General features: G+C 39.3%; 1 protein-coding gene and 1 non-coding gene across 4 annotated transcripts in view; both read left to right on the top strand.

Annotated features, from left to right (window-relative positions):
* LOC136237083 (polypeptide N-acetylgalactosaminyltransferase 2-like) overlaps positions 1–13,546 on the top strand; it is a 17,118-nt gene extending 3,572 nt beyond the window's left edge. For 2 of the 3 annotated variants that reach the window (XM_066027357.1, XM_066027356.1), the window contains 14 exons: positions 1,105–1,400; positions 2,074–2,172; positions 2,231–2,298; positions 6,062–6,127; positions 6,177–6,298; positions 7,369–7,456; positions 7,502–7,586; positions 7,633–7,736; positions 11,592–11,718; positions 11,768–11,860; positions 11,906–11,989; positions 12,043–12,169; positions 12,218–12,316; positions 13,318–13,546. In XM_066027357.1, coding sequence (XP_065883429.1) covers positions 1,105–1,400; positions 2,074–2,172; positions 2,231–2,298; positions 6,062–6,127; positions 6,177–6,298; positions 7,369–7,456; positions 7,502–7,586; positions 7,633–7,736; positions 11,592–11,718; positions 11,768–11,860; positions 11,906–11,989; positions 12,043–12,169; positions 12,218–12,316; positions 13,318–13,503 — 1,644 coding nt within the window. In that variant the 3' untranslated portion in view covers positions 13,504–13,546. Of the gene's footprint in view, positions 1–1,104; positions 1,401–2,073; positions 2,173–2,230; positions 2,299–6,061; positions 6,128–6,176; positions 6,299–7,368; positions 7,457–7,501; positions 7,587–7,632; positions 7,737–11,591; positions 11,719–11,767; positions 11,861–11,905; positions 11,990–12,042; positions 12,170–12,217; positions 12,317–13,317 lie in introns of those variants that run through there. The other variant, XR_010692306.1, reaches the window with a different exon arrangement.
* On the top strand, positions 2,404–2,543 carry LOC136237382 (U4 spliceosomal RNA). The gene has a single exon (XR_010692447.1). It is a non-coding gene; the product is annotated as a U4 spliceosomal RNA (small nuclear RNA).
* Positions 13,547–13,898: the final 352 nt, after the last annotated feature.

Raw genomic sequence — 13,898 nt, forward strand, 5'->3', positions numbered from 1 at the left:
GAGATTTTTTAATTTTTGTGGGATTCTTACATACTAAGTGTAACATCACTGTACCTAGTCTGGTGCCCAGCTGGGCTCACGTTAATGTGCAAGCACCGTCTAGTGACAATGCTCGAGTTTCTTGGGCCCGGAAGTGCGATCCACCCAAAATATTGGCTGGCTAATCAGAATCAACAAGTTGCACAATTGCAAACAATGTCAACAATGTGTAGACAAGATAGTCTTGCACAAACAGGCCCAATATAGTATCCTGCTATGCAAGGCATCCAACATGAGCTTTCTCGGAGAAACTAAAGATCTCACTCAGAGCCATCTATAAAAAGACAAGACAATACTGACAGGTATTTTAATAATTCCACGCTGTAGATAAATATAAAGGGCGAATATTGGAGGAGTGTATTGTCAAAATTTTGCTGGTCAGATTCTCAGAATTTTAAATTTTTTTCCTAAATCTAAATGTTGTACTCATGTGTAGTGATACGAGACATTATGATAGTAACAACTTGCCCTACTCAAAATGTGTAACAGTGCACAGATACAGTTATCTACATGGTGCCATGTGACATGCATGTGATAGTGAGGGTCAACTGCTCTTCCAGCTCCAAAATAGATATAACTCTCCTGAGGATAATCACAATCGTATTTTCACTCCTTTTTCATTAACATCAGAGATATATCTGACAGTAGCTACTGCAAGATCGACTTCACACAAAACAAGAACTGTAGCTATAAACTACAAACGAATTGTTAAAATTCTCCACACAAACACACCACATGTTTGTGCAGAGAATTTTGGTTAGCTTCCACCTGTTCATTGCTGTCATTAATGATTGATTGTGAGTTTCAGTTAATCTACAAATTATTTTTGCTTCATTACCAATACTGATACTTGTAAAATTAGCTAATATCAGCTATTACCGATAATTCAACCAATTATTGGTGCAACACTAACACACACACACACTACTGATTCAGTGAATGTTCTCAATTGTTCTAAAAACATGTTCAAAGTGTGTAAAAAATTGACAATCTGCAAGCAAATTGTCTAAATTCTCCACACATGCCTGTGCACGCACACACATTCACCCATCTTTTTTTCTGTAGTACAACCACACTAGTCAGCGTGGTCAGGAAGTGGTTGTCAAGGAGATACAAGACCATGAAGCCATAGGGGTGGTCAACCACGAGCAAGGACATGATGGAGCCACAGAGAATGGTCACCCTGAGGCACAAAACAGCAATGAACCTACTGATATCTTCACCAAGTTTGATGAGCTCCATTACATTTATGAGACTCGTCTAAAGACTGGGGAAGATGCTTACAAGAGATATGCATTCAACCAGGAGGCTAGCGATCGTATACCCTCTGACCGAGCTATTCCTGATTCCCGCCATTATATGTAAGATCACATGATCTGCAGTGGGTGTGGTCCATCAGTACCCAGGGGAGGTTGGTCACAATGTTAGCTCAAATTGATACCAAATGTTCCAAAGGACATACCACCAGACAAAGGGTTAGGGGTAACCCTATCAATTAGTCAGAAGGTGTAACCTGTAAATGTGATCCCCATGTTCACACTAGTTAATTCATATTGCTTGCAAAATGCAATCGAACAATTCACACACACTAACGAATGTACATGTGACAGGTAAAATGTTCAGTATGCCCCTGGCATTGTCTAACAATCTAAGGTGATAAGTTGGTTGTGTTATTACAAGGAGCTTGGTTGAAAAAAAAGAAATAGCTCACATGTGTGCGAATTGTTAGCAATCTGAAATCAAACGTACAATATTATACAGTATTGGGTATGTTAGCTGTGCTATGTACTCCCCAAGATTGTGGCGATTTGGTGATTCCTGAAGTAAACAACGAGATTATTTACTAAATTCATCCGAATGGAATTAAGATTGCCACCTCTCAAGGGAACAACCACTGAACTACAGCAAGGAATAATCCATGAACTATACACAATTTTACTGAAATTCTTGACGCGTTTTTATCCTCATTCATCCCAATGTGTTAACATCAGCTTTGTTGTAGCGATAAGTCTTTCACTGTCTTTTTCATTACAGGTGTCGATCTCAGACGTATCGTGGCGACTATCCTGCCACTAGTGTCATTATCTGTTTCCACAATGAAGCGCGCTCCGCCCTACTACGGACCGTTAGAAGGTGAGTTACCCACTTATAATAACTCGCGTGACTCTTCTCTAACAACTCTTCTCAACAGTGTTATCAACCGTTCACCTCCGGAACTGATCAAGGAAATCATACTCGTGGATGACTTCAGCGACGATCGTAAGTTGAACGTTGTGTAGTCGTAATATAAACGTTTTAATACACAATCCCACAATCGAATGTAATATACGAGGGTATATATTGTGAACGGCGAGCAAAGGGTGTAGCCTTGTGCAGTGGTAGTACCGTAGCCAGTGAGGTCCAACCGAGGCGCGGTTATTGCTAATTGAAAACTTTTCCCAATATCCCGCAATGACCACGTGAAATACCGTGGGCTTTGCAATTTTTGGAGGCCATTGCGGTGGCCATCATAAAAATAAATGAAATTAACATTCTTAAGATGGTAGCCTACTCCAAGTTACTATAAGAATATTCTGTAAGAAGGTATCAAGCAACAAGGCAGATGACCTGCACAGTTGCCTGTCAGTCATGTTTTGGGTATTAAGCAAATGAGTATCAAGTTCCTGAATGAATAATACCAAGCTCATTAAAGAAGTTAGAATTGGTCTGAAATGTAATTAGCCACCTATTCCTATTTCACAGTGCCAATGTTGTCCTTCCCAGTGTCATTATACTCAGCACTTGGAGAATAAAATGTTATTGCTTTCAATGTGGCCATAGAAAGTTGTCCTGAAACATGGCTGCCTGACAACCATTGCTTTCTCATGTCATCATACGATTCAAGCATGCAATAAAGGTTTATGGCAATACCACAGAGCCGTACCCCAAGTGAAGATATTATCTTTATTAGAACTTTGCGTTGGCGAAATCAACGGGAAAAGTGTACCTTAAATTTCATAAAGTACACTTTAGGGCAAACAGTGGTTTATTTCACCGCAAAGAGTGCTTTATTGCAATAAAGCACTGTTTGTGAGCAATAAACCACAATTGCCCTCGTGCTTTAGTGCAGGCTAATAGCCTGCGGGGCTCACTGCCAGTACGGCTAATCACCCAAGCCAATGAGGGCTGATAGCCCTCACCACGCTGAGTGATCAATCACCCCAGCCAATACGAGTTGTGCCACTGGATTGCCTTTATAGACATACCTAAATGCTTTGATGATGGGTGGGAGAAGGTAACGTTGCTGTTATGTTTGTTATTGTAAGCGGACAAATCCTGGAGATATCACAGAAATACTTCACCATGTGTCACAATAGAATCGATTGTGGGCTGTGACAAAAACCTGCCAAAATACGTGATGAACGTCTACTATGCCAAACTGTCGTGAAATACGCGTGAGTTACTTTGTTAAACTAGTTTATGTGTATTCAAGCTGCTAATAATTCATGCAACGCGTGTTAATTACAAGTCGGTGAAGCTACATAACTAGAAATTAAGTTCCATAAATCATTTAAAACATTATCTTGCTTGTGTTATATGTTATTAGCATCTCGGCTGTTTACCTCTTGCTTTTTATTTTTCATATAGCACTCACTGTAATGCTTTAACATATATGTACGGTAGTACAGTTTAATAGGGATTAGTGTTGTTTTAGTACAGCAAATTCATTTTAGTTTAGTTCTAGTTCTAGTACTCCAATTCTGCCATAGTTTTAGTTAGTTTTAGTTCTAGTATCCCAATTCCACCAAAGTTTTAGTTAGTATTAGTTCTGGTACCTCATATTTCTGTAATTTTAGTTAGTATTAGTTTCATTTTAGTTAGTGTTAGTTTTAGTGTTAGATATCTTCACATATACTAACCTTGGTAGCACCCCCTAGACTTCCAGAAACTTTAGATTTGGTGTTTTGATGTTCAGCACTATTTCCACTTACCATTGTGCACAAATGAACAAAAGCTCTAATAGAACTGAGCTTAAATAACCTAAATAGGCAAAATTAATGCTGAATAGCGATGTTTCAGAGGAGGTTGGACACAATACAAGCACTTCTGAAATTTATTTCTGTTTATTGCATAATTCTAATATATGACGAGGAGTAAGTGATAGAAGAAATGTTTAGCAATATTCCCACTACATGTTACCTTGTGCTTCTTAAGATGAACAGCAAATTCTTATTGCAAGGTGGGTGTGCGAGTTTCTAATTCTCTTTTCGATTCTCTGTAAGGCCAAACTAGCAGCATCCGCTCTTCTTTTTCAATACTCTGAGAGGCTTTGTTAGCATGCACATTGCTTTCTTCGACAACATTGTGTTTAAATACATGTACATAGGGCGTCCCTATAGTATTACACATGGATTCCACCCAGCGAATGCTTACACATGTGATCCTATAGATTTCAAGAGCAATTTACGTGCCTGGAGTAGTGGGGTTGAATGGGGTTGACCGGCGGAATAGACTAAACTTGAAGTGCACTCTCGAATGGTACTTGTGAAAATTTTTGTGAATGCTTGGTTAAACTTTCAATACAAAATGTATGCACTCACATGTGCATGTCCAACCTCCTCTGACAATGTTTATGGTAGCATTTGCAGGCATTTGCAGGCATTTGCAGGCATCACCATCTTCAAAGAAAAGTGTAAAGTGGTTATAGTGTACAATATCCTTTTATGTAGGATTGCTTGACAAACCTTTTAGTTCTTGAACTAAAAGTTTTAAAGGTTTTGGTTTAGTTCTAGTTTTTGAACCAAAACTTGAAAGAATTTTAGTTTAGTTCTAGTGTACTAGAACTAGAATTAAATTGCTGTACTAAAACTAGATTTAGTTCTAGTTCCTTAGAACTAAAACAACACTAATAGGGATTGCCCCAAAACATGGCTTTGGTGTATATATTTAAGATACATTATAGAACTTACGTGGGCGAGATCAAAGGAAAAAGTGTGCTTTAAATTTCATAAAGTACACTCTCAGCCGGCCAACTGCTTCATCGACCACAAAGAGTGCTTTAGAGTGCTTTATTGAATGAATAAAGCACTCTTTGTGGGCAATAAAGCACAGTTGCTCACATGCCTTAGTGCAGGCTAATAGCCTGCGGGGCTTGCGCCAGTATGACTAATCACCCAAGCCGGGAAGGCTGATAGCTTCGCCACGCTGAGTGATCAATCACCCCAGATGATACGAGTTCTACCACTGGATTGCTTTTATAGACACACCTAAATGCTTCGATGATGGGTGGGAGAAAGTAACGTTGCTGTTACGTTTGTTAATGTAAACGGACAAGTCCTAGAGATATCACGGAAATACTTCACCATGTGACTCACAATAGAATCGATTGTGGGTTGCGAGCAAAACCTGCCAACCAAAAGACGTAATGAACGTCTACCATGCCAAACTATGGTGAACTATGTGTGAGTTACTTTGTTAAACTGATTTGTGTGTGTTCAGGCTGCTAATAGTTCGTGCAATGCGTGTTAATTACGAGTCCTAGTGTATGATGAAGCTACACGACTAGAAAGTTCCATAAATCATTTAAAGCACAGCCTTGCTCGTGCTATATGAAAAATAAAGTACTCAGCACTTGCCAATGGCCTCGTAATCAAATTTTCATGTGCCAGCTTGCCTGACTGCAGTCGCAAGGAAATGAAGCAGCACATGGCCACCAGTTTACACCACAATAACAAACTCACCTGCCTTTGGGGTTCCAAATACTTCCAACAAGTGTGTGCCCTCTGCATCTTGTCTTTCCTTTTATCTTTAATCAGGCTGTTCTTCATGCAATGAAACCATATATAGGTGTTAATTTCCATATCATCACTTTCCTTGAGCAGCATATTTAGATACCACAAAATTATTTAAAGCTCTTCTGCTCGGTAGGTACCTATCTTTTTATTGCTTGGATCCCTGCTTCATTTTTAACAATATGCAAGTAGTACTGATATACACTTTGTTACCAACTTATTGTCACAGTACAATATTGCACATTTATTAGCTAATGATGGGCTCTTATTGGAGAAGTTACCAAAGGTGAAGGTGTTGCGTAACAACCAGCGAGAAGGTCAGAAACTATGACATCATTTAATGTAATCAGGGATCACACAATACAGGTCTGGTGAGGTCACGTGTTAAAGGTGCCGACACAGCTACCGGTGAAATATTGACATTTCTTGATAGTCATTGTGAGTGTAACAAGGACTGGCTGCAACCATTACTAGCTAGGATTGTTGAGGTGGGTGTGGTTGATGACATTACCTGCACTTGGTAGTGTAGCTTTGATAGTCAGTTTCTTTGTGGTTGATATCACACACACACACACACACACACACACACACACACACACACACACACACACACACACACACACACACACACACACACACACACACACACACACACACACACACACTACACGCACCACACACACACACACTACACGCACCACACACACACACACACTACACGCACCACACCCACACACACACACCCACACACACACACACACACACACACACTACACGCACCACACACACACACTACACGCACCACACACACACACACACACACCCACACACACACCCACACACACACACTACACGCACCACACACACACCCACTCACACACACACACACTACACGCACTACACACACACACACACACACACACACTACACGCACACACACACACACACACACACACACACACACACACACTACACGCACCACACACACACACACACCCACACACACACACACACTACACGCACCACACACACACACCCACTCACACACACACACACTACACACACACACACACACACACACACACACTACACGCACTACACACACACACACACACACACACCCACTACACGCACTACACACACACACACTACACGCACTACACACACACACACTACACGCACTACACACACTACACGCACTACACACACACACACTACACGCACTACACACACACACACTACACACACTACACACACACACACACTACACGCACTACACACACACACACTACACGCACTACACACACACACACTACACGCACTACACACACACACACTACACGCACTACACACACACACACACTACACGCACTACACACACACACACTACACGCACTACACACACACGCACTACACACACACACACTACACGCACTACACACACACACACACTACACACACACACACTACACACACACACACTACACACACACACTACACACACACACACACTACGCACACTCTAAAAGACTATATGTGGTTGGTGACATCACTACAGGATGAACATTGTGTGGTTAGTCCAATAATTGATGTTGTTGATATGGACAACTTTAACTATGTTACATCATCAGCTGATCTTAGGGGAGGTGTGTCTGCTTTCATAGTAACTGTTGTCATGGTAGCCTACATAGGGTTTGACTGGAGTCTGCACTTCAAATGGGACACAATGACAACCCAAACGAAAGCCACGAGGTCATCGCCAATTGAACCAATCAAGTTAGTCCACTTCATAGTGTACAAGGCATCACATGATCTATGGCAGTACCCCAATGATTGCTGGAGGACTGTTTTCGGTGAGCAAGAAATGGTTTGACCACCTTGGAAAGTATGATGAGGAAATGGACATCTGGGGAGGAGAGAATTTTGGTGAGGAAGTGGGAAGTGACCCCACATGCCTGGCATGCAGTAAACCTTTTTCACACTTTACAATGCTTTAATATGAAGCAGTATAGTAACATGTCTAATCTGGTGACATGCACCTGTGTACTGGTTGTGAAGGACATACCTGATTTCCTTAGAAACATCTGTGTGTCTGTATAAAGTTGCATGTATGTCTAAAGTAGTGCTGAAACGATTATTTGGTTATTTGACTATTCGGTCATCATGACACTATTCGATTTGTTAACACATTATTCGAATAATCGTTAGCACTTTGTACGCTGTATTCAGATGGAAAAACCAGCCTTGAAACTTAAGATTGTGAATGAAGTGATGTATCTATGCTGTAAAAATTCTATTTTAGAAAAGATACTGTAGAAATAGCTCTTAGGCTTTAGCTACCTTGCTCCCTAACAAAAGGTTTCAGTACTTATTCAATAGAAGTATAGGCTTAAAGAATAATCGAATATTCGGTCGCTTGGTTCACAACTATTCGAATAGTAAAAATTGCTATTTGTTTCAGCACTAGTCTAAAGCATGTTTGTGTGTGATAAAATTTCAAGCTGAAAGAAGACTCCATTCTACTACTATCGTTTACTCATGTGTATGAGTCGGTTATTATGGAGTCTGCAAGAACTATAAAACACACAGAGTTGTCTTCTCGGCTGTTTACAGTTTTGTTATGCAATTCTTTAACTGGCTGACACTCATGGCTACAGACACAGAGTATATTTATGACACCATGTAAGTCAAGTGTTTGCAAAGTAAAATATAGCACAAAATTTTCTCATAAAACAGAGTGAGTGAAACGGCTGCCACACCTTTTAATTAGCAAGTTTTTTAGTTGCTCGCACTCCGTGAGACAACGTTACATTTGAGCAGTGAGGGTGAAGATCTGAAGAACTAATGGCAGTAAATACCAAAAGCTACTTAACTACAACTTAAAATTATTTACAATAAATACTAACTACAAGGGTAAGGGAGCTTAGCACAATTACAACAAGGGTAAGGGATCTTAGCACAATTACAACAAGGGTAAGGGAGCTTAGCACAATTACAACAAGGGTAAGGGAGCTTAGCACAATTACAACAAGGGTAAGGGAGCTTAGCACAATTACAACAAGGGTAAGGGAGCTTAGCACAATTACAACAAGGGTAAGGGATCTTAGCACAATTACAACAAGGGTAAGGGATCTTAGCACAATTACAACAAGGGTAAGGGATCTTAGCACAATTACAACAAGGGTAAGGGATCTTAGCACAATTACAACAAGGGTAAGGGAGCTTAGCACAATTACAACAAGGGTAAGGGATCTTAGCACAATTACAACAAGGGTAAGGGAGCTTAGCACAATTACAACAAGGGCATACAAAATGAAAAGTACACAGTAAATTCAAGTAGATCGATTCAACCTGGGTAGACTTTTGGACTAAATCGGTCAAAATAACTAGGGTAGGTCAATATAACTGTTCACTTAGGATGTTGAAATAACATATTTGGGTAATTTCAGTATGTATGGTCAAGTCTACTATGGCACAGATTAGATGACCAGCTACATGGTTAAATTTACAGTACACTAGCCATTATAACATTTGTGTTACATAATTATACATCCCACAATCAAAAGGGAACATGGAGAACATAGGTTTTATATACAATTTGAAAACTCTATAAGATCAGGAGTGTTTAAAGTGTTAAGATGCAGTATGCAACAATTATTGTGAATATGTGTCACAGATAGATTAATGTATGTCATTACTAATGATGACTGACTTGTTAATTAATGTAAACAAACAAATAAATGAATATTTTGTGATGTAAGTTAATTTTACCACAGATGGTTAAAATAACCATGATGGTAAGGTTATTTCAAACACTTGGCTAGAGGTTGAAGAGACTTTAGGCATAGATAATATAGTAAAGGGATTCGCAACGGTGACGTCCTTTCCGTAGGAACTAATAGTTTTATGTACGGACAATCCTCGTTACAGGTTTCATGGGTCTTGGTTATGCAAGGTTACGGGCTCAGAATTAGCCTCGCCTCACAAAATATAACTTTTATACAAATCTTCAGTCATTGGGGACTTAGTTGATGCTTAAAAAATTCTCGTACCTTGTCACAATCCTTAGTAATAGCGCCACAAAAACTATTGGTGCCACGCCTGAGCAACCAAAGCGAAAAAGTTCCAAGACCAACTGGCTGCAAACCACCGTGATTTGATAACACTCACTTAATCTAGTAGTGAATAGGAAAGTGTCAAGGTAAATTCAAGAAGAAACAAAGTAGAATTAATGAGATATCGCCACTCGAAAGTCCCTACCCGTAATGAGGATTGTCCGCAGTGACGTCACCGTTGCGAATCCCTTTACTATATTATCTATGCTTTAGGGCATCTGGGTAATATGACTATATCTTACAAAGTTAAAATAACCAAGTACATTCTTGGGTCATTACTACCAAAAAATCGGTCATTTGAATTGCAGGTAAAACAACCCAAAAATTTGGGTCATTTGTACCCATTTGAATTTACAGTGTACAGTTATTGTGTGAGTTAAAATGACCCCATAAATAGTTCTTTATCTTAATTGTGTCGAAGGAAAGGGTAAGATCAATTATTTGCAGAGCATTTCATAATGTGGGAAGTCTATAGGAGTTAGCAAATTTTGAGTTACTTGAAATCTTGTGATGTAGTAAGACCTTGTGACATAGTAAGACACCTTGTGAAGTAGTAAGACCTTGTAACATAGTAAGACACCTTGTGACATAGTAAGACACCTTGTGACATAGTAAGACACCTTGTGACATAGTAAGACACCTTGTGACATAGTAAGACACCTTGTGACATAGTAAGACACCTTGTGACATAGTAAGACACCTTGTGACATAGTAAGACACCTTGTGACATAGTAAGACCTTAAGACACCTTGTGACATAGTAAGACACCTTGTGACCTAGTAAGACCTTGTATTAGAACTGTTGAAAGTAACGTAATTAGAAGTATTAAAACTGGGGGTAGGATGATTTAATGATCTTATGAAAAATAGAATGTGTTGTAATTCAAATACATACATTAAGGGTAATAATTTAAGATTCAATTAGTCTGCCTTATAATCCATAGAAAAATCATTTAAATGAATTTGGTTGCATGTCACTGAATTCTTTCCAATAACAAAATATCCTTAATGAGAATGGGCTGCCACAAAGGAGAACAATACAATAAAGTTGATCTGACTAAGGTTAATTTGACTTGTATTAATGTGGTATTTTTGTATTAGAAAATCATTGCACATTTTCCAAAGATGGACCATGCTCTCCTTCAAGTATACTTTGAAATAGCCACTTACACAATAAATGAACAGCCTCAGATTTGATTGGTGAATTATTCTAATAGAACAGTCACCTTAAGGGTAGTCCTCTACTATATACCAGTAATACCGTTTATCATGATAAATTAATTATCATAACCAATTATCATACCGTGACAGCCTTTGATAACCGCAATATCGGTTTATCAATGAATACCAGTATAGGATTGCTTTTAACCCAGCCTTTGGTGTTTAATTACCTAATTTGTTGATGGTTTAGTAGACATGCCCTAAACAAAAACTTGAGGTTGTCACATTACAACACATGCCTGCTTGTACTGAACTATATATTTCTAGTTTTGGGGATGCATACCGCTTCATACTAGGCCCAAGAAATGATGCAATAGTTACGATAACAAGCTAACTATATACTATGATATTTCCTGTTACTAATACCTTGTATTTAAATTTCAATACCGCCAAACACTACTTAAGGGCCATCTTGTTAGGATCATATTGTAATGTTATCATTCCAGAGATCTCATTCAGAGTATGGATGTGTGGTGGTAGTATGGAGATCATCCCTTGTTCTAGAGTAGGTCATGTATTCCGTAAGAAACATCCTTATGTCTTCCCAGCCGGTAATGCCATGACTTATATCAGGTAGGCAGGGATATATTGTGTTGTTATGGTAACTGGTGCTCTATATTAGGAACACACGACGAACAGCCGAAGTGTGGATGGATAGCTACAAGAAATATTTCTATTCAGCACGTCCATCAGCTAGGGGAAAACCCTATGGCAGGTAATTACTAATGATTACATGTTCCTCATTACCTGATGCTTGCAGTATTGAGGATCGTCAGCTGCTACGACAACAACTCAACTGTAAATCATTTAAATGGTACCTGGATACCGTCTATCCTGAACTGGTGTTAGTTGCTATGATGATATAGTCATGTGAGGGCTTTAATGATGTCATTATAGTATACCAAGTGACGCCGATGTAAATATCGGAGAAATTAGACAGGACACAAAGTGCCTGGATACCCTTGGTAACCAACACTTGGGGACAGTTGCTATGTACAAGTGTCATGGTAGTGGTGGTAACCAGGTGAGCATGTCTGATGATGTCTTTGTATGTCATGTGATATGTTGCTAGGCATGGGCCTTACCACAAAGCAGTACAAATAGTGAGCACAAATTGGTGAAACATGAGTCACTGTGTTTGACTCTAACCAATCATGTTGCAGGATTACCAGTTAAGTGTTATATAATGCACTGTGGGTGGGAACATGTTATTATATAACTCATGTGATCCTATTAACACCTTAGTTCGAGGTTGCTATGACAGTACAACTAGCTACATGAGGTGTGTGACCCAGTATCTTCCAAATAAGGACACAATAGAAAACACCTTCATACTATGGGCAAAGATTTGGTCCCAAAAGGTCTGCACAGCAAAAATGTAATATTTTATTATTATATGGGCCAAAAGGCAAAAGTGTTCATTATACAGAGGTTACATGTGGCCATGGGCAGCTCCAGGAATTTTAGTTACTGTTTTCCAATCCAGACATTTGGTGGTGAAAGGAAGGCATATACCTACATGTGATGATTCTATTTAATGCTGATCAAAACAGTTAGTACGTTATGCCTGCTACAAAGGAGGGAGACATGATAAGTGAGATAGGTCCTCTGAAGTTGAATTTGAGAGCAATTTCAGCCATTTATTAATTAGTATTGCTAAATGAATGACAATATGGGTGACTGCTCTATTGGAGTATCTTTGTTAACCAGTTTCTGGAAACCCCTGGAGCCAACCCCAGTGGCTATAGACTCTGCAGCTATAAACTGAACTGTTGAGCTGTTCATAGGTCTGGTCTCTACTGGGATGAAGTCACACCCTCAAATAAGTTACTTTCTGGCATGTTCAGCTATTCATCACACAGTTATTAATCATCCCCCCCCCCCAAATAGGTTACCCTCCAGTTATTAGTCGCACCCTTCGTATGACAGGAAATTTGATGGAAGGAAAAGTTGATGATTCTACACTTCATCGGGCTTTGCAAATTAAATTTTGGCTAAGATCAAGAAATCAATGATCAAAGTGTGTACTTTTAAGGGTGCTTATGGACATTTGACAAATTATAAGTTCTTTTGATTTACCTGATTCATCATGTTATCTTTTCCTTTTGTCAAAATTTCCCGTCATACGGTACCCTCCAGACATGCTTAATTATAAGTCGCATCCTCTAATAGGTTACCCTACAGACGTGTTCAGATGACTCCTACCAGTGGTGGGACTACACCCACCAACAATTCATCCATTTGACTAGTGGACTATGTCTCCATTACCATGACAATGGGCAAGTGATAGCTGAACATTGTGACCAATCGTTACCACAGCAACAGTGGCTCTTCTCGCTTCTACAAATTGATAGATGAACATTTTGTATATTTCTTTAGAATTTCAATTTATACTATCAGACATAGTGATGGATCCAAAGGACCCACCAAACAACTGAATTTCACATACAAAAGATTAAGATACTCTAATAGAGCAGTCAGTCAAATTGTATTGCAAGACCATTAAAGCACTGTACATGGATTAGAACTTGGAATGCTTGCTAGAAGATGAGGCTTAAAGGGAGCAGGTGTGAGTGTACATCAGTATGCAATGGTGTGTATACCCTTGGTACACACATCAATGTTGTACAGGGATGTAAAACAGTGTACAACAGTTTACATTGGGTATACATGGAATATGTTATAAGAGTATATACAGTAGCTACATACAAACAGTTTACTTTCACATCATACAATTATTTCTTGGTAAAGGT

The sequence above is a fragment of the Dysidea avara genome, chromosome 10, assembly GCF_963678975.1.
Source record: "Dysidea avara chromosome 10, odDysAvar1.4, whole genome shotgun sequence".
NCBI classification, from domain to species: Eukaryota; Metazoa; Porifera; class Demospongiae; order Dictyoceratida; family Dysideidae; genus Dysidea; species Dysidea avara.